The sequence below is a fragment of the Megalops cyprinoides genome, chromosome 20 (genome assembly GCF_013368585.1).
Source record: "Megalops cyprinoides isolate fMegCyp1 chromosome 20, fMegCyp1.pri, whole genome shotgun sequence".
Taxonomy (NCBI): domain Eukaryota; kingdom Metazoa; phylum Chordata; class Actinopteri; order Elopiformes; family Megalopidae; genus Megalops; species Megalops cyprinoides.
This window is the reverse complement of record NC_050602.1, coordinates 27,496,921-27,521,251: the sequence shown is the minus strand read 5'-3', so window position 1 is coordinate 27,521,251 and position 24,331 is coordinate 27,496,921. Positions and strand designations below refer to the sequence as shown.

General features: G+C 46.9%; 3 protein-coding genes across 4 annotated transcripts in view; all 3 read right to left on the bottom strand.

Annotated features, from left to right (window-relative positions):
- Positions 1 to 99: 99 nt before the first annotated feature.
- On the bottom strand, positions 100 to 7,284 carry LOC118795899 (occludin-like). Of its 2 annotated transcripts, XM_036554686.1 has the most exons (8): positions 7,141 to 7,284; positions 5,835 to 6,598; positions 5,184 to 5,342; positions 2,352 to 2,506; positions 1,744 to 1,962; positions 1,007 to 1,178; positions 645 to 686; positions 100 to 223 (listed from the first exon to the last, which is right to left on the bottom strand). In XM_036554686.1, the coding sequence occupies exons 2-8, from the start codon at positions 6,576 to 6,578 to the stop codon at positions 122 to 124; spliced, it is 1,593 nt and encodes a 530-aa protein (XP_036410579.1). In that variant the 5' UTR covers positions 6,579 to 6,598; positions 7,141 to 7,284; the 3' UTR covers positions 100 to 121. The 2 variants fall into 2 exon arrangements, with proteins under 2 accessions (XP_036410579.1, XP_036410578.1); XM_036554685.1 differs by lacking the exon at positions 7,141 to 7,284 and having other exon boundaries at positions 5,835 to 6,751.
- A 693-nt stretch (positions 7,285 to 7,977) lies between these two features.
- LOC118795901 (MARVEL domain-containing protein 2-like) lies at positions 7,978 to 11,662 on the bottom strand. The gene is made up of 5 exons (XM_036554688.1): positions 10,461 to 11,662; positions 9,678 to 9,880; positions 9,137 to 9,308; positions 8,532 to 8,582; positions 7,978 to 8,210 (listed from the first exon to the last, which is right to left on the bottom strand). The coding sequence occupies exons 1-5, from the start codon at positions 11,610 to 11,612 to the stop codon at positions 8,094 to 8,096; spliced, it is 1,695 nt and encodes a 564-aa protein (XP_036410581.1). The 5' UTR covers positions 11,613 to 11,662; the 3' UTR covers positions 7,978 to 8,093.
- Positions 11,663 to 22,910: 11,248 nt separating this feature from the next.
- The window catches only part of LOC118795579 (small conductance calcium-activated potassium channel protein 2-like), a 49,756-nt gene continuing 48,335 nt past the window's right edge, over positions 22,911 to 24,331 (bottom strand). Inside the window, exon 11 of the mRNA XM_036554161.1 lies at positions 22,911 to 23,248. Coding sequence (XP_036410054.1) covers positions 22,964 to 23,248 — 285 coding nt within the window. The 3' untranslated portion in view covers positions 22,911 to 22,963. The remainder of the gene's footprint in view (positions 23,249 to 24,331) is intronic.

The window sequence follows — 24,331 nt, the reverse complement described above, 5'->3', positions numbered from 1 at the left end:
GGGCACAGAATGGGGTCAGCAGTGACACCATCAAGCCGCGTCTGGTTTCACCTGCCCCCTGTGTCGGTGCTGAGCAGTGGGGGGCGTCTGGGGGGCGGGGGGGTGATGAGGGGGTGTCCCGCTACACTCGCTCTCTGTCGTAGGTCTTCACCTGCTGCTTGATGTGGAAGAGTTTCTGTCTCAGCTCTCTGCACTGCAGCTTCTTGGTCTGATAGTCGGGGGTCTGGACGGGGGAGAGATCCATCCTGTCACAGGTCATCAGGCTTATTCATGCTTAACTAATATTTATCATTGCCAGATCGTTTGTCACTATCTGTTGTTATATATGTTACTATATACAACTCTATCAACGTACTCCTTTGAAAAATGTTAAGACTTTGGATATGTATCTTATTTTCATTCTCAGATAAGTTAAAAGCACTGAGGCAGATATTTTAAAAATAGTCCGTCTGGTCTGTAAATGGTGGTGCTGCCGGCATTCACAGTATACACCTGCTATCCCAGAATCCTCTGCAGCCACCTGCCATCTCAGCTTATTAAAAATTGATGTTGAGGCGCACAGGGGATCCCTTCGCGCCCGGACGCTGGTGTCAGGACGTGTTAGTGCTCTGTGTGACCTGAGAGAAGCCAAAGCAAGCGCTCACCCTTTTCAGATCCTTCAGTCTGTTAAACTCATCCGCAACAGCCTGGGAGAGGGAGGAGAGAGGGAGGGAAAGAAAGAGAGAGACAGGATTTAAATGTGTACACTGTCCTCCCTCACTGTGTGGCAAACGCACTCTCCTGTCCTCATCGGTTACATGACCATCACTGCGCTGAGAGTGGCTGAGCTCTCGGTTCCCACCCTCCCCACACCTCACACACTGTGCTGACGCAGAAACGTACAGACACGTTACCCTTTTTTGTATCACATATGTCTATGTGAACCTATCCTTTATTTTGGGCCAGTTTTAATCCCTCAGATAAATCTCGAAAAGTCCTCGCCTCTGGGCGTGGCGCTCTCCCTCACCTGGTACCTGGCCGTCCCCTCTGGCAGCTCGTCCAGCTCTCGGCTCAGTTTGTTCATCTGGTCATTAATGTTGTCCATCTCTGCGCACAGACGCCTGTAGCGCCTCAGGTCTGAGTCAAACTCCCTCTTGTATTCCTGCCGCTGTGCGTCTGATGTGATCTCAGGGTACGCACTGATCAAAGACAGCGATGAAATACATCATTTTCCTGCACAGTAGACATTAGTTCAGGGTGATAGACAGCTCACATTTACCCTTCCTTTACACAGATGTAGAATTACTGGAGCAGTTCTATATCCTTCTCCAGATCACTGCCGCAGTGGGTTCCTGAGCAGCTCAGTAACCATTCACTCTGAGCGTACACTGAGGTCTATGGCCCGGGAGAGAAAACACACTCACAAAAGCAGCCCTCTCAGCAACTGTGGGCCCATGATGACCAGCAGCCCACAGCGGTGGAACAGATTGTCTATGTTCTACAGAGAAGGATGAGATATGTTAGCAGGAGTTCGTGCTCGTGTGACTTGCAGTGTAACACACAGCCAATGGCGTGAGTGTGTGGGGGCACTGCTATGGCAGTGTAACACACAGCCAATGGCGTGAGTGTGTGGGGGCACTGCTATGGCCTGAGCTCAGTAATCCTGCTCTGCTGCTCCTGAAGAGGAGGGAGATGGCAGCAGGAGGGAGATGGCAGGATGGCAGCAGGGGCTGCGCTGAGGACGGTGAAGGTGGAGATCCTCACCTCCGCCACTGATCCGGGTCCAGCTCAGTGCCCGTGTCTCCGCCCGTGGTGTAACCCGTCTCGTTCTGTGACTCCTCCCCCTGACTGCTCAGGCCACGCCTCTTCACCCTCCGAGCCGATGGCTTCCACTCCCTATCTGCCTGTTTCGGTTTGATGCTGCCAGCCCCCCCGCTGTGGGGCGAAGACCATGCCTGAGAGCTGACAGAACGCTCCGTGTACCTGAGGATACAATACTAACCAATCAGAGTGAGAGGAACACCGGTTTCTCCTCTCCCATTGGCTGGCAAAAGGAACTTACAGCTGGAAGATAACAGGTTCAAATATAGTTAACACACTGTGCTTGTATTTTTTAATGGTGTAAAGATCCTACTGTGTACATGGACACCATGGAAACTGTGTTACCTATGTAGGTATGCCCTGATAGAGATGTCTGTTAAGCAAACACCACATGAGTCCTGACGTGTATAAAAAAGCCTGATAACTGATATGTGAAGTTTATTTTAAACATAATGTTCACTGTCTGTGGCTTGAATGCATTTCATTCATCTCAGCCTGTCTTCATTACACCAGCAGTTCTCTCTGTGGGCCCCTGATCTGAGTGCACTTACTCAGGGTCAGGGTGGTCTTTCTCACTGAGGACAGCGTCTGATTCCACAGGGTAGGAGATGACACTATTGGCCACGTTCAGTAAGGGGGCGGGTTTCTCTGACATCACCAGCGTTGGGGCATCGTGAATACTTCTCCCACTCTCCACTCTGTTTGCCTGAATAAAAAGATGCACCACACAGCAATTTTTAAATTATTATTATTATTGACATGTTTGGTATTTGTCAAATCTCTTAAGATGCAGTGCACAGGGCCGTGTGTATAGATGCAGATCTTTACTGAACAAAAGCAGTCAAATAGCTGCATTTCAGGGTTTGTGATGTATCAGCAGTGTTATATGTTAGCATGGCTATGTCTCTAAAACGGGAGTGATAAGTTAGTAAGCCAACATTACTTATTTGTTGAACACACCCCCTTATCCAAACTAACAAAACTAACATTCCACATGTACCAGGATCTGTATGCAACATCTTTCTCTGCGTTTGAGATGATCCGCACCCTGCTCTGTAGTTGTTTCTCTGCCTGTTCATAGCTGCCCACAGGAAACGGAGAGGGTAAACAGGAAGTCCCTGAGTTTTCCCAGATGTGCTTTTGCAGGGTTAGGGTTAGGGTTAGGGATAGGGTTAGGGATAGGGATAGGGAGGAGGGCGAGAGCACGTGTGTGTGACGCAGGAGCGGTGTGTACTACTGTGGCCGTGACCGAGCACCTCTTATTCCCAGCATGCAGCAGCTTTGCTGAAATCCTCTGATTTCCTTATATCCGAGCTCTCTGGAGCACACAGCTGGTAGTGGAAAGATTCCTGCAGGTTAGAGTGGAGTCCCTTTAAACACGGTGGAGGTTGAGGAGCACTGCAGCAGTGGCATGGTTACGAATGCCAAACATTATGGGATGGGAGGCTGAGGGGTGGAGCTACCCTGTGCAGTCAATCACTGACCATTTAAAAAGGCTGCTGAAAGCTGAGATAAACAGGACATTCCATCAGGATATTTTCTGCAAATGTTACCCCTGAATGTTAATATTGTCTCGATTCTAGCCAATGTCACCAGGCAGCAGCAAACTCTGTGCTGTTCTCTTCACACCCTGACTGCGAGAATGCGTGTTGAGCGTGTGTGATTCATACTTCAGTAACATGTCGCTTTGTCACGACAAGCAGGCTTTCACCCTCACATCCTGCCACAGCAACTGAATTACCCAGAAATTATTTCCCTTCTCAAAAATGACTGCATTTTGGGAACCTTTCACATCCTGTTCCTGTAATGTTGCTGATCCCTGGGTCTATCGCACCCGCTATCAGGTGGCTGGTTAATGATCACTCTGAGTGAAACCAGGTGTGTCATGGGTAAACACCAGATAACGAATGTGCTGCTAGCCGGGTAACTGCCAGGAGAGAAAACACACTCACAAAAGCAGCCCTCTCAGTCACTCAGACACAGAGGGGAAATGGAGAAAATAGGAGCTCTGCTTGGCTGAAAACAGGAAGACCTGTGCTCTGTCAACCAGCTGCACCTTCAGGCAAGACACTCACAGCGTGTTTTCAGCACATTCTGGGGTGCAGTTATCAAGGCTAATAACAGATGCTTCTAACTTCTAGCTGGAGTTTAAAAAAGAAAAGGATGAGTTGGTGAGCTGATGGGCGTTGAAGTCCACAGCTAGTGAAACAGATTCACAATCTATAACTATGGACTCCACTTCCCTTCAGCACAGTTAAAATGCATTGCTTAACTCTTGCCGTCTTATCACGCCCCAGGTTTTATGCTCTGAGGCGGCCAGCGTGATACATACTGTATGTGTGTTAAAGCAACCTCTGTCCTGCCCAGCTGCCTCTGGGCTACGCTGACTGTGTGTGTGTATAAGTGAGTTATGTTGTTTCCACTTCAGCCTTGACTTGTAATCTCATAAAAAAGTCATAAAAAATATGAAATAAAGCTGAAACCCATGGACTCTGAACTTTATTAAGCGGCAGAGTCTATTTGCTACGCTCTGTTCCTTGTTTTCTGAATAGACGACGGCAGCAGAGAAATTCCACTCAAGGACATTTCTCTGTTCCTGACCTGATCGTTTTCACGCTTTCAAACTAAAGAGAAACACACTCGCATGAGTCAGTGGAACTGAATCTGCTGCCTGTCTGAATAAATACCACATTCACCCAGAAAATGGTCAGATTAAATACCTACTGTGTGCATATCACACCTTATTTTATATAGAAATAAATTATAACTTACACTTAGGCAATATGTCAGAATGTCACTGTGTCAAACTGCTGTCACCTCATGCAGTGACTTCATTCACTAGTGCAGTGTTCATTCACTAAGCACATTAAACATTGCAGTGCCAAATTCAAGTCTGGTTATCCAGAAATGTTCTTTCCCAACTAAGCACCACTTCAAGCTAATTCATGCTTTAATGCAACCAATTATGCAACTCTTTGTTATTGTAGGTCGAAACAAGGACCAGCTGTGAGGCTTCTCTAACAACACAGTAATTTACCTCACAATTATCTTTTAACATATGCTGAAAAATCTAAATGCAACTTCTGATCAAGTAATAGTTTTCTGGAAAGAATCAGCCATAATCACTAAACACTGTGGACAGCAAAGTGAATGGCTGAAAGTGAGGTCTGTTGCGCCTGACCAAACACTTTCCCTGGGTTTTTTTTCCCTCACAGAATTCCAGGCATCCTTCAAAGAAGGATGGAAAAGGTCTGCTGGTCCAGGTCTCATGGTTGGCCACCCCTGACCTAAATGCACAGTAACAGATGTTTAGGGTATCCATGACTTCCAGGTCACCTGTCAGCTGTCACCCCCCCCCCCCCCCGGCACCTGTGCCCACTCACCCAGTCCAGGCTTCCGCCCACCAGGGCACCGGTCAGAGGCTCGTCCCAGTAGATGTTGGGTTTCCCGTGCCTCCAGATCTTGCTCCTTGTTTTGTGAGAGAAGTACGCCGCCACGGCCAGTGCCACCACGATCAGGAGCCCGCAAACCATTGCCACGATCTGCAACACAGCCAGACTCCGCGTGTCGGTTACGGGCGGCACCACTGAACTTACGTTAGCTCATCTTTACACCTTTGATCATATTTACCAGTTGGTTTCTTACATTAGTTATCAACTGGTTTTTTTACAACAGAAATTACAATGATACAGAAAAACAAATCAAATAAATCACTTAATTACAATCATCTCAGAAACATTGCTGACTACTATACGTAGAACTAACCAACATGTATCAGCATTAATGGAGACCTTTCAGCTCTGTCAATCTGTGGTTTGTCCTTTACCTAAAATGTTTTTTGTCATTACTTGGATGATAAATTTTCCATTCATTTCAGCACCAACCAAATGCAGACTGCTGTGTAAGTGGCGAACAGGTCATTGCAGCAGGAAGAGCTGCTTAAATGTGCTACTCAGAGCGGAGGGCAAACCCTCAATGAGTGAAAGAATGAGCACATTTAAAGGATTAGATCAGAGCAAACGTGCGGTCCTCACCTCCTGTGCATCCATGTAGCAGTAGTTAAACAGGTACTGGTTGTACATCGGAAACCCCCCCACCCCTCCGGCTCCTTCCCAAAAATTGTTCCCGTCCAGATTCTGGCACATCACCAGCATGGGGTTGTGGACCATGTTCTGCGACCCCTGGGACATGGGGTTCACCCCGACGATGAACACCACGTTGATGATGGCCTGGAGGATGGCCAGCACAATGTCCGCTGCCAGCACCACCAGGTAGAACCTCCGGCCGCGCGCTCTGCTGGTCTTGGAGAAGCTGACCGCCAGGAAGGCCGAGGAGGCCAGGAAGTTTATAGCTGCCATGGAGATCATGCTGGCCTTGCCGGAGTACGGGGTCAGGTAAGAACTGTAGTAGCCGTAGCCGCCTCCATAGTAACCAGAGCCATATCCGCCACCCGTCCCAAAACCGCCTCCGAAGCCGTACCCCCCGAAGCCCGGGCTGTTCCCCCCCGTCCCCCGGTCATACCCCATGTCCCAGACCAGTGCGGACGACACACAGACGAAGACCACGAAGCAGAGGAGCACGATGGTGCCCTGCATGATCCTCATGATCCCCGGGGGGGAGAGCCACCCGTGGAAGTGCTGGGGTGCCCCCCCCGCGTGGAGAGAGGCAGGGAGCGGCTGGGCCGGGGCAAACCCCCCCCGGGAGGGGCTGAACACATCCGAGCGAGAGCTGTAAGGGGCGCTGTACGAGGGGGGGCTGTCATAGCGAGACTCGTACATGATTCGGTGAAGGCAGACCGCTGGGGAGGAGACAGAGGAGATCAGTGCACGGCACACACATGCTCCAAACAATAAACCAGTGTCCATCATTAACGCAGCAGTGTATGTGTAACTCCATGTAACACTCCCCTACTGAGTGTTAACACCCTCTGTCTGGAATTCTTTTCACCCCGATTGTGACAGAGAGGTGATATTCATATGCAGTGTAACCATAGTTACGGTGTATGTGTGTGTGTATGTATATATATATATATATATATATATATTACACATAGATACAGTACATACATACATACCTACATACATACACACACAAACACACACACTTTCCTGAACGAAGCCCAAGCAGGCGACAGAACTTAAGAACTTAATGGGGAATGGAGCAGGTGAATATACCTCAAAGCATATTTATATATAATTTATGCATACATCTTATTAACTAATACCACCAACTAATTAACTGTGACTGATATCAAGGAAACCGCGATAAGATGTGTTTATTCTCAGACGGTCACCGATAAGAAGCGGTGCTAAATATGAATAATCGCTTTGCTTTACCTACCTGTTGCTTTACGTTGCAGAGAGTGAAACCACAATCCGTGTTGCGCTCTCTACGCTTCTTGCCGCATACAATTAACGCGGATGGGAAAAGGTGTTCCGTCCGCCAACATCAGCTCTTCTCAGGAGGTACATATTTATGAAAAACACCAGCTAATATATAAACCTAAGCGCCTGAAAATGACTTGTTGCAAAAGCTGACCCGTCAGCCGCGTGTTCAGAGTCGCAGAAGCTCAACGCCCTACTACCGATGTTTGAATGTAGGTTATAAGTTACTTATTTTACATTTTTCCTCGGTGCTGTGCCCTGACAGACGCAATGAATGGCACTTGAGTGTTTGAGTAAGAATTTACTATCAGAAAGAGCAGTAACCGCTAACGTGATCACACAGGGTGTTGAAAAAATACAGGGGTTTGTGGAATTTCCGTGAATAGTCCTGTCCCAAAGACAGATCCAAAGGTACAAAGGTTTTGGGGCCGGAAGGATAGGACCTATATCTGTTGGAATAGCATAATGGTTGGGATACCGAGGCCATTATTATGTTTTAAAACAAACTTGAAATAAATATGAAAAGACATTTGTTCTACTTGTTTGTTTTAAGATTAATAATATCGTTCCATCTGATATTCTGCTGGAATTCACATCTAATAAAATCGTCTTCTACTCTGCGTTTCACTTTAATATAAAATATTTTTCTATTGTGAATTTATTTCTCTTGCAAACTGTAAAATTAACATTTAATAAAGAACATTGCGAAGGAAAATTGTGTTCAAGGTCGACAAACAGCTCAGAATAGTATATCAGAGTTCTAGAGTTTAGCCTTTATAAAATGTAGGTTTAATCAAAGTAGCCTAGTTCCTAAGCAAAGGCCTTAGGCAGCGATATAGGGGCAAAATGAGAGACAGCGCTGTGCAGTCAGAACGAGTCCGTGTGCGCGCTTGCGCTCGGTCCGTGTCCTCAGGGCCCGCTCTTCGCCATCGCGGTCCGGTCAAACTCTTGGATCCTGCTCTTGATATGGTTCAGTTTGGCCTTCAGGTAATCGCAGCGTTCCTTTTTCTCTAAAAATGCAGGTTCCTGCAAATGTACACGTTCAACACCGGTCAGCTGTGGTTCCTACCGTTTCTAAATGCTTCTTGGTTGTTTATTTATTTATTTATTTATTTTAAAAACTTGAGATATAACTTTGGAGCTGCAATAATATTCTGTGAAAACATATGACATATGAACGACATTCATCTGTCATTTATCAGACTTGACAACTACTTTAGCATGTAAAGTTAATGTTATGTTGGGCATATTAAACTACAAATTGTATATGGAAAACGGTTAACTAGCAAAGTAACTCACTGAATAAATTATCAGAATCGATCATGCAAATCACATTCCGCGACTTACATTCTTTTTCGTGTTGTATGTCTTCAGCATCTGATTGATTCTTTCCTGTTCCTGTTTAGCAGATGGAAATTATGCATTAGATCATTTTTTTTTTTTTTTTTTTTTACATATTTCAGGGCATAATGGAAAAACAATGAAGTACAGATGGTATGTGGAATAATCAATGATGAACATTATCATGTGTAACAGATTGTTGTCATAGACACGCTTGCATTTGCACAATGACATGTCCTACATTTGATGAGTACCTGTGGTCACTGTAAGGTTTGGTGTGTCAATCAGAGGCCTGTTTAGATCATACAGTACTCTACACATGTGCTTGGAAGGTCACTGCTGAGCCGCATAATATTAATGGCTTGAATTTAGAGAATCTCAAAGTGCTTTGCAGGTGGGGGAATGGGGGTGGGGGTCTGCTTTGGTGCTGTGTTCAGCCACAGTGGGCAGAATAACCAGCTGTCTGTTGTTAGAGTGTAAGCTCTATTCCTTTAAGACCCCTGCTGACTGTGTGATGGGTTGTGTCCCCTCGTAGTGTCCTTTAAGACCCCTGCTGACAGTGTGATGGGTTGGGTCCCCTCGTAGTGTTTGTGCATCCGGGGGACTCTCACCTCTCGGCTGTTCACTTTGTTGAGCAGCCTGCTCATTGCAGCGTCCAGTTCACTGAATTTCCTCAGGGTGGCGCTGATGTCCCTGTGCAATTGCTTGTACTCCTGGTACTGGTCATTAAAGACCGCTTTGTACTTCTCCCTCTCCTCTGGTGTGTGAATATCAGGGTATTTCCTTCATGGATAAACCCACAAGTGCAAGACTGATTACAAATCCATGCAAACAATAGTTTGCTGATCTTATTCTGATTTAAACATTTCTCACAAGCTTAAAACTGTGTCCTTCAAACAGACTCCGTAGTGTGTTCACAAAGCGGAACATGCATCTGATAACATCACAATAAGACAGAAACACAATAAGCAGGGATTAAGACTGTTACTATTAAGATTAATATCGAGAAGATAATATCTATATGAGGAAGCAGTCATGACATATATATCATATAAACTGCTCATGCCTCTGTGTTCGATGTGATGTTAGATGTTATGGAAGTTGTACATATGAACATCTATTTAAATGGAAAAAAAACATTCTTGCGCTTACATGATGTAGTCTGGAATGACCCGGGGCTTTGGGACATATCCGGTGGGAATGGCTCTATTCAGGGTGGCCACGCCGTCACCTGACTCTGGGACAGGGATCTGCCTGCTCTTCATCACATTCCCATCCTCCTCATCCTCAAATGTGATCCTCCTGGATCTGCTGTGGGTGGTGCTGGTGGAGTGTGGAGGCTGGAGGGGTGGGGGCTGTGGGGGGGGCAGACAGGTTTTCTGTTATTAAATAAGCACAGATTTACGTAATGTTTGTTCCTCATTTCATCAGAGTAGCAGAGAAGTTTCCCTCACACCTGCACAGGTGTGGTACCCCTGCAGTTGTGAGTAAGATGGCAGGACGGCTCTTCTGTCGTTACATGTGTCTGTTTACTTTGCAGATATCTTTACCGAGGGTGAGATGGCTTACAGTTTCACATGTTTGAAAATATAATCCATTCATGCAACTGGATATTTACTGAGCTGATTCATCTTATTTACCTCACTCAAGGGTACAACTGCAGTGTTCTGTTTAAGATCGGAGCCTATAGCCCTGAGAGTAAGTCTGGCTCCCTAACCTGTGCATCTCACCAGCCATTCACTGCTTTGAACCAATCATAGCATTTGGTTATGAGGAGCAAAGTCTTTCAGTTGCTTTGCCTGAGCCATTGATTGACAGAACATGGTAGCCCCTCCCACTGCGGGGTGCACAGAGCTTCGCCTCTCCGTCCCCGGCTGGCTGTTTTTGGGCTCAGGTGAGGGAATGCCTCTGTGATTAAGGGTAGCGGGGTCTCACCTCAGTTTCGGGGTTCCCCCTCCACCTCCGTGCCACCTCGTGCCTCCACATCTTCAGGCACACCAGGAAGCTGATGAGGTAGAGGAGCATGTTGATGAAGATGAAGGCCGTGCCCGCCATCTGGCCCCCCTCCACCCGGCACAGGGTGGACACCAGCGGGTTAAAACCCACCGTCATGTAGCACATCCCGCCCCGGTTCAGGTCGTTGATGTAGACGATACCTGCGGCCAGGTAGAGCAGGAAGAGGCTGACGTTGAGGGCGGCCTCGGTCAGGGGCCACCAGTGGGAGTCCAGCAGGATGGTGCGGTAGTACATGGTGAGACCCAGCACCAGCAGGATGACCGTGACGATCCAGGCCAGGCCGGCCACCGCCAGCACGAACGCGGTCATGGGCCCGCGGTAGTAGTAGCCGCTGTAGGAGTAGCTGGGGGCGTTAAAGCCGTAGAGGTTGTACCACTCGCTGTCCTTCTGGATGTAGGCGCAGACGCAGGCGAACACCATGCCCCCGAAGAGGAGCTGCAGCCCCGCCAGCAGCCTCAGCAGGCCTGGCCAGGACTTCAGGTAGGAGTACTTCTGCTGGTACACCTCCAGTTTCTCTGCGTAGTACTCCGCTGGGTGGATGCTGGTCAGCTCCGACCCCCCGATGGAGTCGTGGAACAGGGCATCTCGGTAGGAGCACCCTGTGGGGCTGTCCGTTAGCAGTGGCTTGCGGGAGCTCCTGCTGGACCTGAGAGAGTCCTCGGGCTCCCCGAACCTGCGGTCCAGCAGGGGGCTAACGGGGGGGCTGACCCGGGTTCCGTTGGGAAGGATCCTCTCATCCACGGAGCCCTGCTGAGAAGCAGTGATGTCATCACCCTTTCTCCACTTCCTGAAGAGGCCCCTCCATGACTGGGGGAGGAGCCTTTTCTTCATCTTGCTCTCCTGGGGTGTCTCCTCTTCCTCATCCTCTGGGGAGACCCCGGATTGGGCAGCACTGTCGCTGAAGGCCGAGGAGTCGTCGTGGTCTGGGATCATCTGGAGGGCACGTTTTGAATGTTTTCCTTGTAGGTCCTCTCTTTGATTTTGGAGAGATTCATTTGAATCACTGACCTCATGAGTGAGCGGTGTCCTATTTCTTCCACTCTCAAAACTGTTCCTTATGGTAGAGGTCATTCTGTGGTCCCATTAGCAGGAACCAGGGAACCATTAGCTCTAGCCTTTAGCCTAGCACCCCAGTGTATTCAATAAAGACATTATAATGCAGACTGGATATTCACTGCAGGTGTTCGCCAGTGTTGTTACTGTGTGAAAATTACAGTGCTTTAAAAAAGATAAAGGTGCAGAATCCAGGTGTCCCAGCTCAGATGCTGCTGAAATACAAGAGTGGAGCATGAGTCTGTTTTCATTTAAAACATCAACTTCATGGGTTGCTCTGATTGTTAGGGTTGGGCTTTTAGTGCCAAGGTCATGGTCAGGTTTTGAGTTATTAAACTTATTAAATCTGAGGATTTAATTACATGGCAAAATGCCAGTAAGAACCAATTGAATGGTCACATTCAATAATTACATAATTTAATGTCAAGCTTTTTTCTTGTTCTACGTTCTATTGATAAAACGAGAAATGTGTGTTTTCCATCATTCAGTGTGGGCAGACAAGTTTCAATGACTGTTTCATTAGTCATATAATTCTGCTTTTCTCTGCTTCACTCAGACTTTTCTATGCTGCCACACAGCCATCATGGGGTTATTTACAACATAAAGTACAATGTTATTGTCAAAATGAGTATCTGATCTTGACTGAGGAGAATATATAATGCACACACAGCCATCAGTGGATATTTTGTGAAAGCGCTCTTCCTGCTCAGCTTTGTAAATACCTACAATTCTTTCCCCCTTTTCCCGAGAGGAGAAAGCTCATTAAGTCAGTGTGTGTACAGTCAGAAGCCATTCAAACAAACGGCAGGAACTTCCGTGAGAGAAAACTCCCAGCTCTCACTTCTCCAACTCACTGCTGCAAACAAAGCGTAGGAAAGCCTGATCCGTTTGCCTCCATATTGATATTTCCGTGGCTCTTTTCACAAAACAAACAAGAGTTTTAACTGCTTAAAACTGCTTCCTCAGAGCGTACGATATCTGAAATTGCAAAAACAGTCACAGCCTGTGGGAGTACTCACAGGAGCACATTCAGAATATCCTGACATGGCAATGAGCCCTTCATATTTTTTTTCTTGTCTGGAGACTGACTGTAACGAGACAGGACAGACCCTGTTGAGAAGGTCCAGTGTTTCCTCTGTGTTGAAATCTCCCAATCAGGTAAAGATCCAGAGCTTACCTTGATGTCGAGGGCAGACTCTCACCGCGGCGCTGTGGACGGAACAGGACGCTGGCAGGTGGGGAGAGTTCTGTCACGATGGCCTCTCGCGCGGCGGACCGCGGCCGTCCCACGGCAGGTGACTCAGAGTGCTTATCAGCACAGCACAAAGAGTTAGCGCTGTGGTTTGATCATTAAGCTCTGTGAGAGCGAGCTGTAACTGCCGAGCTCCGAGCAAAGCCCAGCTCCTGGGCATTTCCAGCAGGGTGTGTCTATAAATATCTAAAGCAAAGGCGTCTAACATTAGGAGAGACAAAACATCTGGGTTCTTTTTACCCCTCCAACATTTTGCTCAGCCTCCTTAGGTTTTTTTTTTTTTTGAGTACTCGGCTGAATGGATCGCCCTCATCACATTAGCCATGGGGTTGAGTTCATGTAACACTTTTAACTGGTTGATTACATCATTAAACACACTCCTTCCTTTACCTGTGTGTCATGCGGTCTGACACAGTTAAACTGCTGTCGTTTCCTCTGCATTCTACAGTGACTCCCTTGAGTTGTGTTTGATCTGAGTTAAAGACTGGCCTCAGAGACGCTGCCGGCATTAACAGAGCTAAGAAGGACCCTATTTTACAGCGGGGTTTGAATCCATGCGAAATAAGCAGTATTGATGGAATTCCAGGTCTCTGTTTCTTCCGGTCGCTGTGGAGCTAATTCATCTCTGGAGAGTTTATTGTCTGAGACCTTCCTCCCTCTCGTTAACCCTTTTGAAGACCCTGATTCTCTACACTCATGAAATGAAATACTTTTTTTAACTCATAAAACTCATTTTTTAACTCATTTCCACCAGTTTGGCATTTGAGCTCAATTTTGTATTATGCTGTGATTTGAGGTTCTGAATTATGATTAAGATTATGAAGATTATGAGTGCTGTGCTCTTAAATTTCCCATGTCATAAATTTACCATGGTAAACAGCTAGGGGGCAGCAGTCACTAATGTTAGTAGCTCTCTCTCTCTCTCTCCCTCTTGCTCTGGGACACCACCTCTCTGTCTCTTACATTAAGATACATCTGGGTAACACTGTTCTAACATTACCGGAAGGTGTCTCCCCAATCATGTGTAAGTAACGTGGGTTTGGCTGCCCTGATGGAGACAGACTCGGGCAGGTGATGTAGCTCCTCCCCTGGTTCTCAGGGCCAATGGGAGAGGAGCTTTGCTGCATGGAAGGGCAGGCCACAGGGCCTTATTTAATGCCCTGTGTCCGTTACGCAGTGTTTGAGTCCAGAGTTCAGTGATATGAAGGCTCACACACTCTCCTGCAGGGCGGTGCACAGGTAGTGTACAGATCTAACATGCAAATCGGATCAAAGCAGAGTTCAGTGCGCTTCATTCACGATGGCTGCAGTTGTATTGTGTGTTCATACCAGAATCCCATTGCAAACCTGGGATGGCATCTGTGGGTTTGTCCTGGAGCACTGAATGGATTTATGTCCCGGGAAGAAAGACATTGTCAGTCTGAGCTGAGCCAGGCCAGGCTACTGTGGGGCAGGGGGAAGCTGTGTGGGGCAGGGGTAGGGGGATGGGGGTCGTGGGGTGTGGTGGAGACTTCGGTAAACATACCAAATTACAGAAGTAGACAATGGATTAAAAGTAAAGTAAGCTATGAAAGTTGCTCTAAGTAAAGGGGTCTGTTATGTGCGTTGTAAATGTTAGATGGGGAGTTGATCATTCCTGTGTCTGAACTTAAAGCACTACACTGCCATTACTACACGATAAACGAGGCCCTTCAGATGCACTGATTTCTGTTTGTGTTCAGATCTCCATTTCGCTGCTGTGGCACATCCATGAATGATTCCGGAGCAGTTTCTCCCGCAGTAAAAGGTCAGGAGGTGGTGCGTTTGCCGGGTTTATCCACTGTCCGTCAGACTGAGACGGGTCTGAATAAAGCATTGTGTCACCATCAGCTGGCCTGAGTGTCCCGAGTCACCGCCCATCAGTTTTTATCCTGGTTTGCGTCCCAAGCATATGCACTTCACTGTTCTGAGATCAGGCGTCTTGGTGCTTTTGCTGTCCCTTGGCTCTTGAGGGCACCATACTCCCTCCCTCCTCCTGTCCTGCCTGCAGTGCCCCCTGCTGACAGTGGCAGCAGCTGCAGGAGTTTATTAAACGTTTAAATACATGCTTTATTAAAACCTTCAGTAAGCACTCGCCATAGCCTGTCTAACGTGTTAACAATCTGAGGCCTAATGGACCTGGGACAAGCCAATCAGAGGTTTTCCTAAATAATCTAGGGGGCCAATTCATTAATTCTTTGAAATACCAATTAATTGAACACCCCCCCCCCCCCCCCCCCAAAAAAAAAAAATGGTTCTTGCGCTCAGGGATCATATTTGATAACTCAGTTCTGTCATATCCAGTTCAGTGTCTCACTCTGGGCTCGGTGGAGCCTGACAGATCAGCAGCAGTCTGACGCTAAACCAAACGAACACAGTGGGTCTGTGAAGCAGCGCCGTAGGACAGACCAGTCAGAGGACATCAGGCAGCGCCCCGATTACACGGCAGCTGCTCTGCTCTCAGAGTTTTCCCTCAATGATTCATGACTTTCTCTCTCTCTGTTTTTTTATTTGACACGCTGCGAACGCCTCCCGTCTACAGCTGTCACCCCCCCTGCTGCCCTTTCGGCTCCTTGCGATCCAGTTTCCCTCCTGGCCCCAGGCTTTCTGTGAAACCGAGAGACCTACCAGGAACAACCTGTCACAAATCCTCTGTATTAAAAACATATCAAACGCCATGCGCTTCACGATGAAAATGATGTCCTTGCCACCAAACATTCCATCACCAGAGCTCTTTAACGGCATAACTGAACCAGTCTGTGAGGTGGTTCCAGAGAAAAAGAAGTTCAGTGAAATACTCTTTCACTGCCACGCTGTTGTTTTCTGACGGTAGCAGCATTCGAACTTCCTGTGGCTTCCTTGTCATTGTCCCCGCCAACCTTAGAGCACAGCAGTGTGCTCTTTCCTAGAAGAAAGTCAGCAAAGATGCGTGTTCACAGAAACACTGCTGTGATTGACTTCGCACTGTTCACAGAAACACTGCTGTGATTGACTTCACACTGTTCACAGTCGATACGGAGGGTTAACAGCTGGGATTAGAAGCTGCCGATGTTATTGACTGGGCCTGGGAGAGCCGAGGTCGTTAGCAGCCTTGTTACTCACTCCCATGACTTCCGATTTTGTTCCGTCTCACTTAATGGGACATTTTCAGTGTTTGAACAGAACAACATTTTAATTGTTGCAGCATAATAGGTAATTTCACACTGCTGACAACGTTGTGGTAGTTGTAATAGTTCTTGGGTGTGTTTCCTTTAGCAGAACTGAGCAGCGCACTTTATTTAACAAATCTAAATATTGTCCGATATATTTTTCATGAACTTTTCATTAAATGATTTCCTAGAATAGGTTGATATTAACATGTAACAGCAGTGTGAGGGAGGGAGAGCAGTGTGAGGGAGTGTGAGCAGTGTGAGGGAGGGAGAGCGGTGTGAGGGAGGGAGAGCGGTGTGAGGGAGGGAGAGCGGTGTGAGGGAGAGCAGTGTGAGGGAGGGAGAGCGGTGTGAGGGAGAGCAGTGAGCAGTGTGAGGGAGTGTGAGGGAGAGCGGTGTGAGGGAGGGAGAGCGGTGTGAGGGAGGGAGAGCGGTGTCAGGGAGGGAGAGCAGTGTGAGGGAGAGCAGTGTGAGGGAGGGAGAGCGGTGTGAGGGAGAGCAGTGAGCAGTGTGAGGGAGTGTGAGAGGGAGTGTGAGGGAGAGCGGTGTGAGGGAGGGAGAGCGGTGTGAGGGAGGGAGAGCGGTGTGAGGGAGAGCAGTGTGAGGGAGGGAGAGCAGTGTGAGGGAGGGAGAGCAGTGTGAGGGAGTGTGAGGGAGTGTGAGGGAGTGTGAGGGAGAGCAGTGTGAGGGAAACCTGTCCTGTCGAGGCCGCACAGCACAGCACATCTCCACAGTGTCAGGCCTTTCAGAGCGTTCCACGTCTCTTTTCTTTTTGTGGCCCCAGCATGATCCTGTGATGGCGTTGGCCAGACAGCGTGGGCCGCTGCGAGGGTCAGGCCCAGGTCACTGTTACTCAGAATAAATGCAGGCAGGAAGTCCTGGGCAGGAAATGCACACCCTCTGTGTTTGCTCCTCATGGCCAAGCTCCGCCCACCTCTCGGCTATGCAGCGCTGCGGTGGACCATCCCCTCTGTCTCTCTCTGTCTCTCCCTCTTTCTCTCTCTCCCTCTTCTTCTTTTTTTCTCTCTCTCCCTCTTTTTTCCTAAGTACATTGAGCAGCATTAGATGGGTCTTGCGCTGTGTTTATATGTTGTATTGTTTGAAAGATGACATTGAAAAGAAATAAAAACACAGAAGGGGAGAGCACCAGCATTCAGCCATCTTCCCCTCTCAGGCCTTTAACTTGTCCCTGTTTACCCTATTTACAACTCTTTCTTTTACTGTACCATACACATCTGGGGGGACATACACTCGTTCTCAGAGCAGAAGTTTAAAGTAAGGAATTCAAAGCCCAAAACAGCACATAGACCTTTTCTGTGTGTTATCACTGCGCATCCCAATGTACATCTCATTTTAATGTCTAATTGGAAAACAGATTAATTTTCTGTACAAGGTCAATAATAGTGAACATGTTGGATGTACCAAGTACACCCAGTCAACAGCCCTTACAAATGTCCAACCAAAACCGCTCACTGGGTTTATTCCCATAGACCCACCCTGCTGTAGGTGCCTTCCTTACTGAACACATGTTCCTCCCAATGAGAGAAGCAGAAAGGTAAAGAGTAGAATACCAGTTTCCATTCAGTACAGTCTTTTATTCCAGTGCTACTAGATATGCATAAGGTGGCAGTGTATACAAAACAGTGGTTATACATTTATTTTTTAAAGTCTTTATTTACTTATTCTTTTTTAAAAAATAATCAGATATTACTAGTGAGAAATAACAATTTCTAATACATACTTACTTGGTTTTCTTTGTGTTTTAATTTTATCATCTGTAGAATAGTTATGCTTGTTTCCATTTTTAAACATTACTGTGACTTTTTGGCTATTACAGAGGATTATGCCAAGGTCCTTGAATGTGATCTAGGAACCTAAATGCGGAGCAGGGTTAGGACACGGACGTCTTTGTGGAATGGGGCAGGAAGGGGTCAGATGCAATATTTAGTCTGGAGTTTCCCCTTTTGGTTCAGATTGTTTTTCAATGATCTTTTGAAATCGCAGCATGGAGCATGCTAAAATTATAATAAATATAAACTGTTTCATGTTTTGCGTATAATAAGTATTCTCAAAATATTAAAATATTTAAAAAATGCTGATGTCACACAGCCCATTTCTCATGGGAAGAATGCTGTATTTGGGGATAAAACCAGCCTCCAGTGGTGTCCTCTATTGAAATGTATTGGTAATGGACTCAAAAATTATCCAAAAGACTGTGATCCTTTAAAAACCACTGGCACAACTGCATGGATAACGGAGTATAAATTCATTGTTGATGTTCATCCTGTCTCCACTGAAAATGAGGTTCCTAACCTCAAGATACTTGATAATAGTTTTCAATCATTTAGGAAAATGTAATGAGAAGGGGAAACAGGCAGGGAAATATTGGATCTGTCAGAGGTACTGAGGCGGGGACAGGCCTGTGGCCTGTGCATAGCTGGCAGGACTCGTCTCCTTCACATCTCCCGGCCCCGAGTTCAGCGTGACGCCCTCATAGAGGACAAACGCATGGGGCAGGACTCTCATCTGCCCGTCCAAACACAGAGCCAGAACCAGAACCAGAACCTGAGACCGTTTCAAAACCCCGTGGTCCAGAATGCAAAGCATTAGTTGTTGGAAAGTTGGGGCTGTTGCAAAACCTCCACTCAGGGTTGCCAATGGCAACTAGACCATCAGGCACATCCTGCTTTGGAGGTTAAACTGACGTGGTAAACTGATCTGGTTTCCTGTCTGGAATGTGTAATTTAAAAAAATATCAACCACATTGTCAAAGTTCAGTGGTCATAATTGATGACGTAACTAATTGTACAAAACACTTTTATCACAAGTTACCTACATAGGTATGTTTATTCATATTGCTATATTCCTCTTGTTTACGGTGACTGATATAGCTGGTTAATGAGCTATGACTTTTACACCTGATGTATATATGTTCACCCTATATAGGACCAATAGGATAGGTGGACAAATTAATTTGATGGAATTTGCCCTTTAATTTACTCAATCAAAAAATCTGAGTAATTTAATGAATTCCAGATGTGGCTTTACATTCTTTTCACTGTAGTGAGGTAACCTTACATGGTGCTGTGTTATTAGTACTGACGGAGGTACTGGAAAACTGTGCTCAATTAATGAGCCTGTGATTCTACACATGAATGTAGTGCGATCTAGACTGTAGTGTAGTGTAACCTAGCAGTTCTCAGTTTAGCAGATCTCGGAATGCAGATCGAACTGGTTTCTGTTGACTAGTGCGAAAGACCCCTCTGTACTGGAGAATTTTCCAGGTGAGGAGGATGAATGTTCTCTGATACCACCAACCAGTAAGTACCCCGTCATGTCTGTGAGGAAAATTCCAGGAAAACAGAAAAACCAGCAGAGGGCGCTACAGTCACATAACATCTGATTGATTGGAGGAATCGGAGCCGATCTGCATTACAGAGAAGGTCACCTCAAGGCAAAATAGATTGCATCTGTTATGCTGCACACCCTATTTATGCCTCAAAAGTCAGTTCATCTTCTTCCATCTTAAAATTAATTGATACCAGTTAAGAAAGCATTTCATTTCACCTGTCCTCATCAACGCTGCATATTTTAGCTGATCCATTCAGCGTCATTAGTCCATTTTTTCATTCCCTTAAGTGCAGTAATTCACATAATACAATAATTCAAGCATCATTCGGCTGGTCAGGTTTGGTCCATAGGGGAAAACATGCATTAATCACTTTGTCCATAAGACTTTTTCTTGAAGTAAATCCCTGTGTGTTGGAGGTTTTCCTAATCATGAGCAGGAAAAACAGTGAATAAATGGCTCTGAAAAGACCCCCGTGACCAATGAGCTCACATTAGGGATTTGAAATGCATCGGTCTGCATTATTGGATTTTTTTCTTTTCTTACCCGCTTCAATCAATAATTGCGATGACTGTGGTGTCGACCACAATGCAGCAAGGCAATGTGTTTGGTGGTGCGATCAAATGCGAGGAGTTTCTGAGTGTGTGGGAACGGGACAGGGGCCATGGCGTTCTGAAACGGCATCAGCACTCTGGGGTCACACCGTGCCCTCTGATTTAGGACAAAACTGGGTCGCTTCCCAAAGCTGCAGCGCACCCTCTACTCTCTGAACCATCCTCCTCATCCTGCAAATGGGTAAGTGGGTCAGAATGCAGAATCTATCAACCTGGGAACTGGGCCTGAAACCGGTAGGTTGCAGGTTTGATTCCCAAGTTGGGCACTTCAATCCGTGCCCTTGAGAGAGACGCTCAACCTGAATTTCTTCAACGAAATATCCAGCTGTATAAATGGATAATATACAAAATGTGAACTATATAAGCTGACCTGAATTAAGAGGCTCTACCAAGTAAATAAATGCAATAGGCACATGAACTGATTCACAGCAGAACAGTGGATTCTCCGATGAATTTAGGAAGTGGCACCTTGTACCTGAGGGGCAAGCCGTCCTGTAGGGGTGCTGCAGCTTTGTCAGCAGGATCGTCGTTAGACTGTGTGATCAGGCAGGATCTCACAGACCTGTAATCACCTCTCTGACATTCATTCTGTCGTGAGTGTGGACGGTCACAGCGTCTCCTCTGAACAGGGAATGTTAACATGGGGCACCAAATCAGGGACCTCACTGCCTGTAGCATCCAAACGTGTGTCTTATCTCTTTATTTTAATTTTTATTTTTTGTGTAATGACTTTGTTATATTCCTTTTAAGCTGTAGAACTAGGAATGCATGTTTTGATCACATTTCTGCCACTCTAGATTTTACATTACTAAAAAAAAGAATCCTAGATAACTGATAAAAAAGAATCTCTGTTTTAAAAAAAGGAAAGAAAAAAACATTACATAAAGCCATCCCAAAGGTTAGCTCCATCACCATTTGCATTGAAACATGCAAGGGGGCGGGGTTTGTTTCTCAGTTCTGCCATAAAAACACCCACCCACCCGGAGTAGGCGTGGCTTGCTGTCCTCTTCCTGTTGGCTTGAAGGCTTGCCAAAGGAGCACATCTCTCTTTCCCTCTACTACAAGCCCAAAGACTTCTGGAAGCTCTGCTTTGTCGTGGTTGCTGACCTATGACAGATATACTGTATTATAATTCCTTGTTGAGTTTAGATTTATTTAGATGTTTCAAAGACCCCAGGTGATTATGGTTACTTGAGTTTTACTGCTGCATCTCATAGTGCAGTATGTTGGTAGTATCAGTGGCAAAATTATGATTTATAATGGATCTATCACTTGATCGCCAGATAAAAGCCAAAAAGCAAGCTGTGGAATGTAACATGATGCTTAGCATGTCTTCAAAAAGAAGACATGAGTGGGATGTCCTACCTCACGGTTAGCGTTAATCCCATAGGCAGAGATGGACAGAGATTGTCTGTATGTCCTAACAGCCTCATCTTGAAAAGCTGGCAGTTATCAGCATCTAAGTGTATTCTTTCACCCACAGACACTCACAGAAATGCCACCGAGCATCTCAGATGCCAAAGGATGGTGGCAGTCAGAGTGCAGTGTGTTGACTGTTAAAATATGCCCATAATTACAGAGTTGACTGTTATAGAAGTTGTTGCATGGGATTTATGGTAATAGGACAATGGGAATGGTCAGGGACAGAGAAACGCTCATGTTTTAACCCTGGTTGTGGCAGTAAGAGGGACTGTGGATGAAGTTACTGTACTTTGGGAATGTGAATAGCAGCCATACATGCGTGGGCTAAATGGAATCGCATTGCTCAGAAAGCATGGTGCCGTGCCGAATATTTCCTTACATGCTGAAGTAAGATTGGTCCAGTGTGGTCCAAAGGAGGTGTGGTCTATTCAAATGAGAAAGCTTAACCATTTGGACCCAGTAAAAAGGTGGAGGATCAAGTCAATCTTTCGTATAAAGTAAACACTGGCAGAGTTGAGGAAAATCTTTTAGGCTGCTACATGAAGAACATGTAGTGAAAATTGCATTTGGGGTCTTTACAACAAGTAGTAGTGACAGCAATGGATTGCATTATAAAGGTTCAAAAACTGATTGTTTTTATAAATCTGAGATCAATGTTGTCCTTATTTGGAAAAAAATTGTAGAGGAATGTATCGGAAAAAAGGAATGCAAGTTTTGCCCGATAGACTAGGCCCAGCATACAGAAACCTACACTACCATTTAACAGTGTTTTCTCTTAAACTGGTCATGAAATGGCACTGAAAGTCACATGCCAGTCTTTAAAGTCATACAGTATAAAAAGGTTATTTGCACCTATTTTTCTCTTCCACATGTAAGATCCGATCCCAGAAAACTGGAAGTCTCACTATGAGTGTTTAGCTTTACCAGCTAGCAGCTAAGGGTAACGGTGTGGGCGTGTCCCTGCCAGATTGCCTTTATTGATTAGACTGATTTCAGAGCTTCCAGAGGTCTTCTGGGCTTCTGGCATGGCTGAAGGGTTAGCCTGTGCCGTTTGTCACACGAAAGAGGAGTGTCGACGTGACATCCACTTCCTGCCTGTGGGCGCGGTCCTCCCATGAGCACCTTGGTCCCAGCAGGCCCGTCTGAGCCCCGCCCAGGCCCCGCCCGGCGGGCGGCGGCCCCCACCTGGGCAGCGCTTCCTCTGGCTCCTCAGCTCTTCGGCGCGATGGTCATCCTCACCCCAGCACCCTGAACTCAGTCATTTACTATACAAGGGCTTTACAAAAAAGCTAACTTCAACAGCCACACAATGGCTAAGCAATAACCGTATCGCTAGTGTTTTCCTTTTAGATTCATGTCTTTTTTTTTTATTACTATTTGTCATTTTGTCTGTCGGTCGTGGTCTTTGTTCCTCCTTTTAGTCAGTTTCAGGAAGTCTTGGGCAGGGTTGGGGCAGGCGGGGTTTCAGGGGGGTTGGGAAGGTGGGGGGGGGGGTGTTAGGTATGCGGCAGGCGGGGTTTCAGGGGGGTCGGGAAGGGGGGGGCGTTAGGTACGCGGCAGGCGGGCTAGCCGCTGTCGGAGGAAGTGTGTGGCGCGGTGGAGGGCGAGCGTCGCCGCCGTGTGGGCGTCCAGGAGCGCTCGGAGCCCAGCGAGGCGGGGCGGAAGCGGTGTGTCACCCCGTCCAGGAAGTCCCGCTGCTGCTGGCTTATGGCTTGAGAGATGAGGCCGGGCAACGCCTGCAGGCTGCCGCTGATGGCATCCAGCTTGTCCTCCAGCGTCCCGATGCGCTTGTCCAGATCCTCGCTGCGTTCCTGCAGCTCCGACACCAGGTCGTACATCACGTTCTGCGTCTGGGGGGGGGGACACGTGATCAGGGCTCCGCATGCCACCCACCAACACTACCACGGACACTAACACAACCACAACCCCCCCCAACACCACCACTAACACCCCCACCAACATACCCATCACACACCCATCACAACCCCACCACACACCCCCATTACACACCCACCAACACCCCCGACACACATTCACCAACACACCCACCTGACAGCTCCATTGTACCTAACCTTATATCTTGTTGTGTATTCAGTTACAGAATTAAGTTTGTTACTTATTGCCGTAGTTGAGAGCCGGCTGGGAGTGAGTCCTCCCTCAGGTTAGAGAGCTCTGCACCTGGACCTGATGCCATACTGATTTTTACCGTTCTCACTTCTCACATCTGTATTACTCAGTAAAGCAGTCTCTGCTACGGCCTCCATCTGTCATTACTAATGTAAGGACCTAATTCTGAGAGCCCTGGGTAGCTGCCCTCATCTCTGCATGGGTTAACCTGTCACCCATTCTGGTGCTGATTTTGGGAAGGGGGGGGGGGGTGCAGAACCGCTGCTCTCACCATGTGACACTGCATCAGTGACTCATGCGGTTGCAGCTTGCATTATTTAAAGACGTGCGTATTTTTACTCGCAAGGTAACGTTCAGTCATGCAGGCAAACAAGGCAACATGAATTATCCACCACAGCTGCTAAAAATACCATTTTGCTCCATTCATTTTTTGTGAGAAAACTTTTATATCTGTATATTTTGCATTTGTTTCCAGAACTAACAGGTGGAATTTTGTCTTTTTCGTTGTGCAGCTTTGAAGCTGTGGGGAATGACTGGCAGTTTCTGGCTATTGATTCAGGAAGTGGAGGGGGGGGGGGGGGCAACCTGCTGAGTAACAGCAGGGGAAATGGCTGCAGATGGTGCGAGAACACCTTTACACCTGCTGCGGTCACATTGCGGTCACACTGCAGTCACAGAGCGGTCACACCGCGGTGACATTGTGGTCACTCTGCGCTTACACCGCTCACAGCTGGTGGTCTGCTGATACCATGAGGATATCAGGAAAAACAGTCCCCTGTGAAGAGGACTTTACCACATAATTTAGG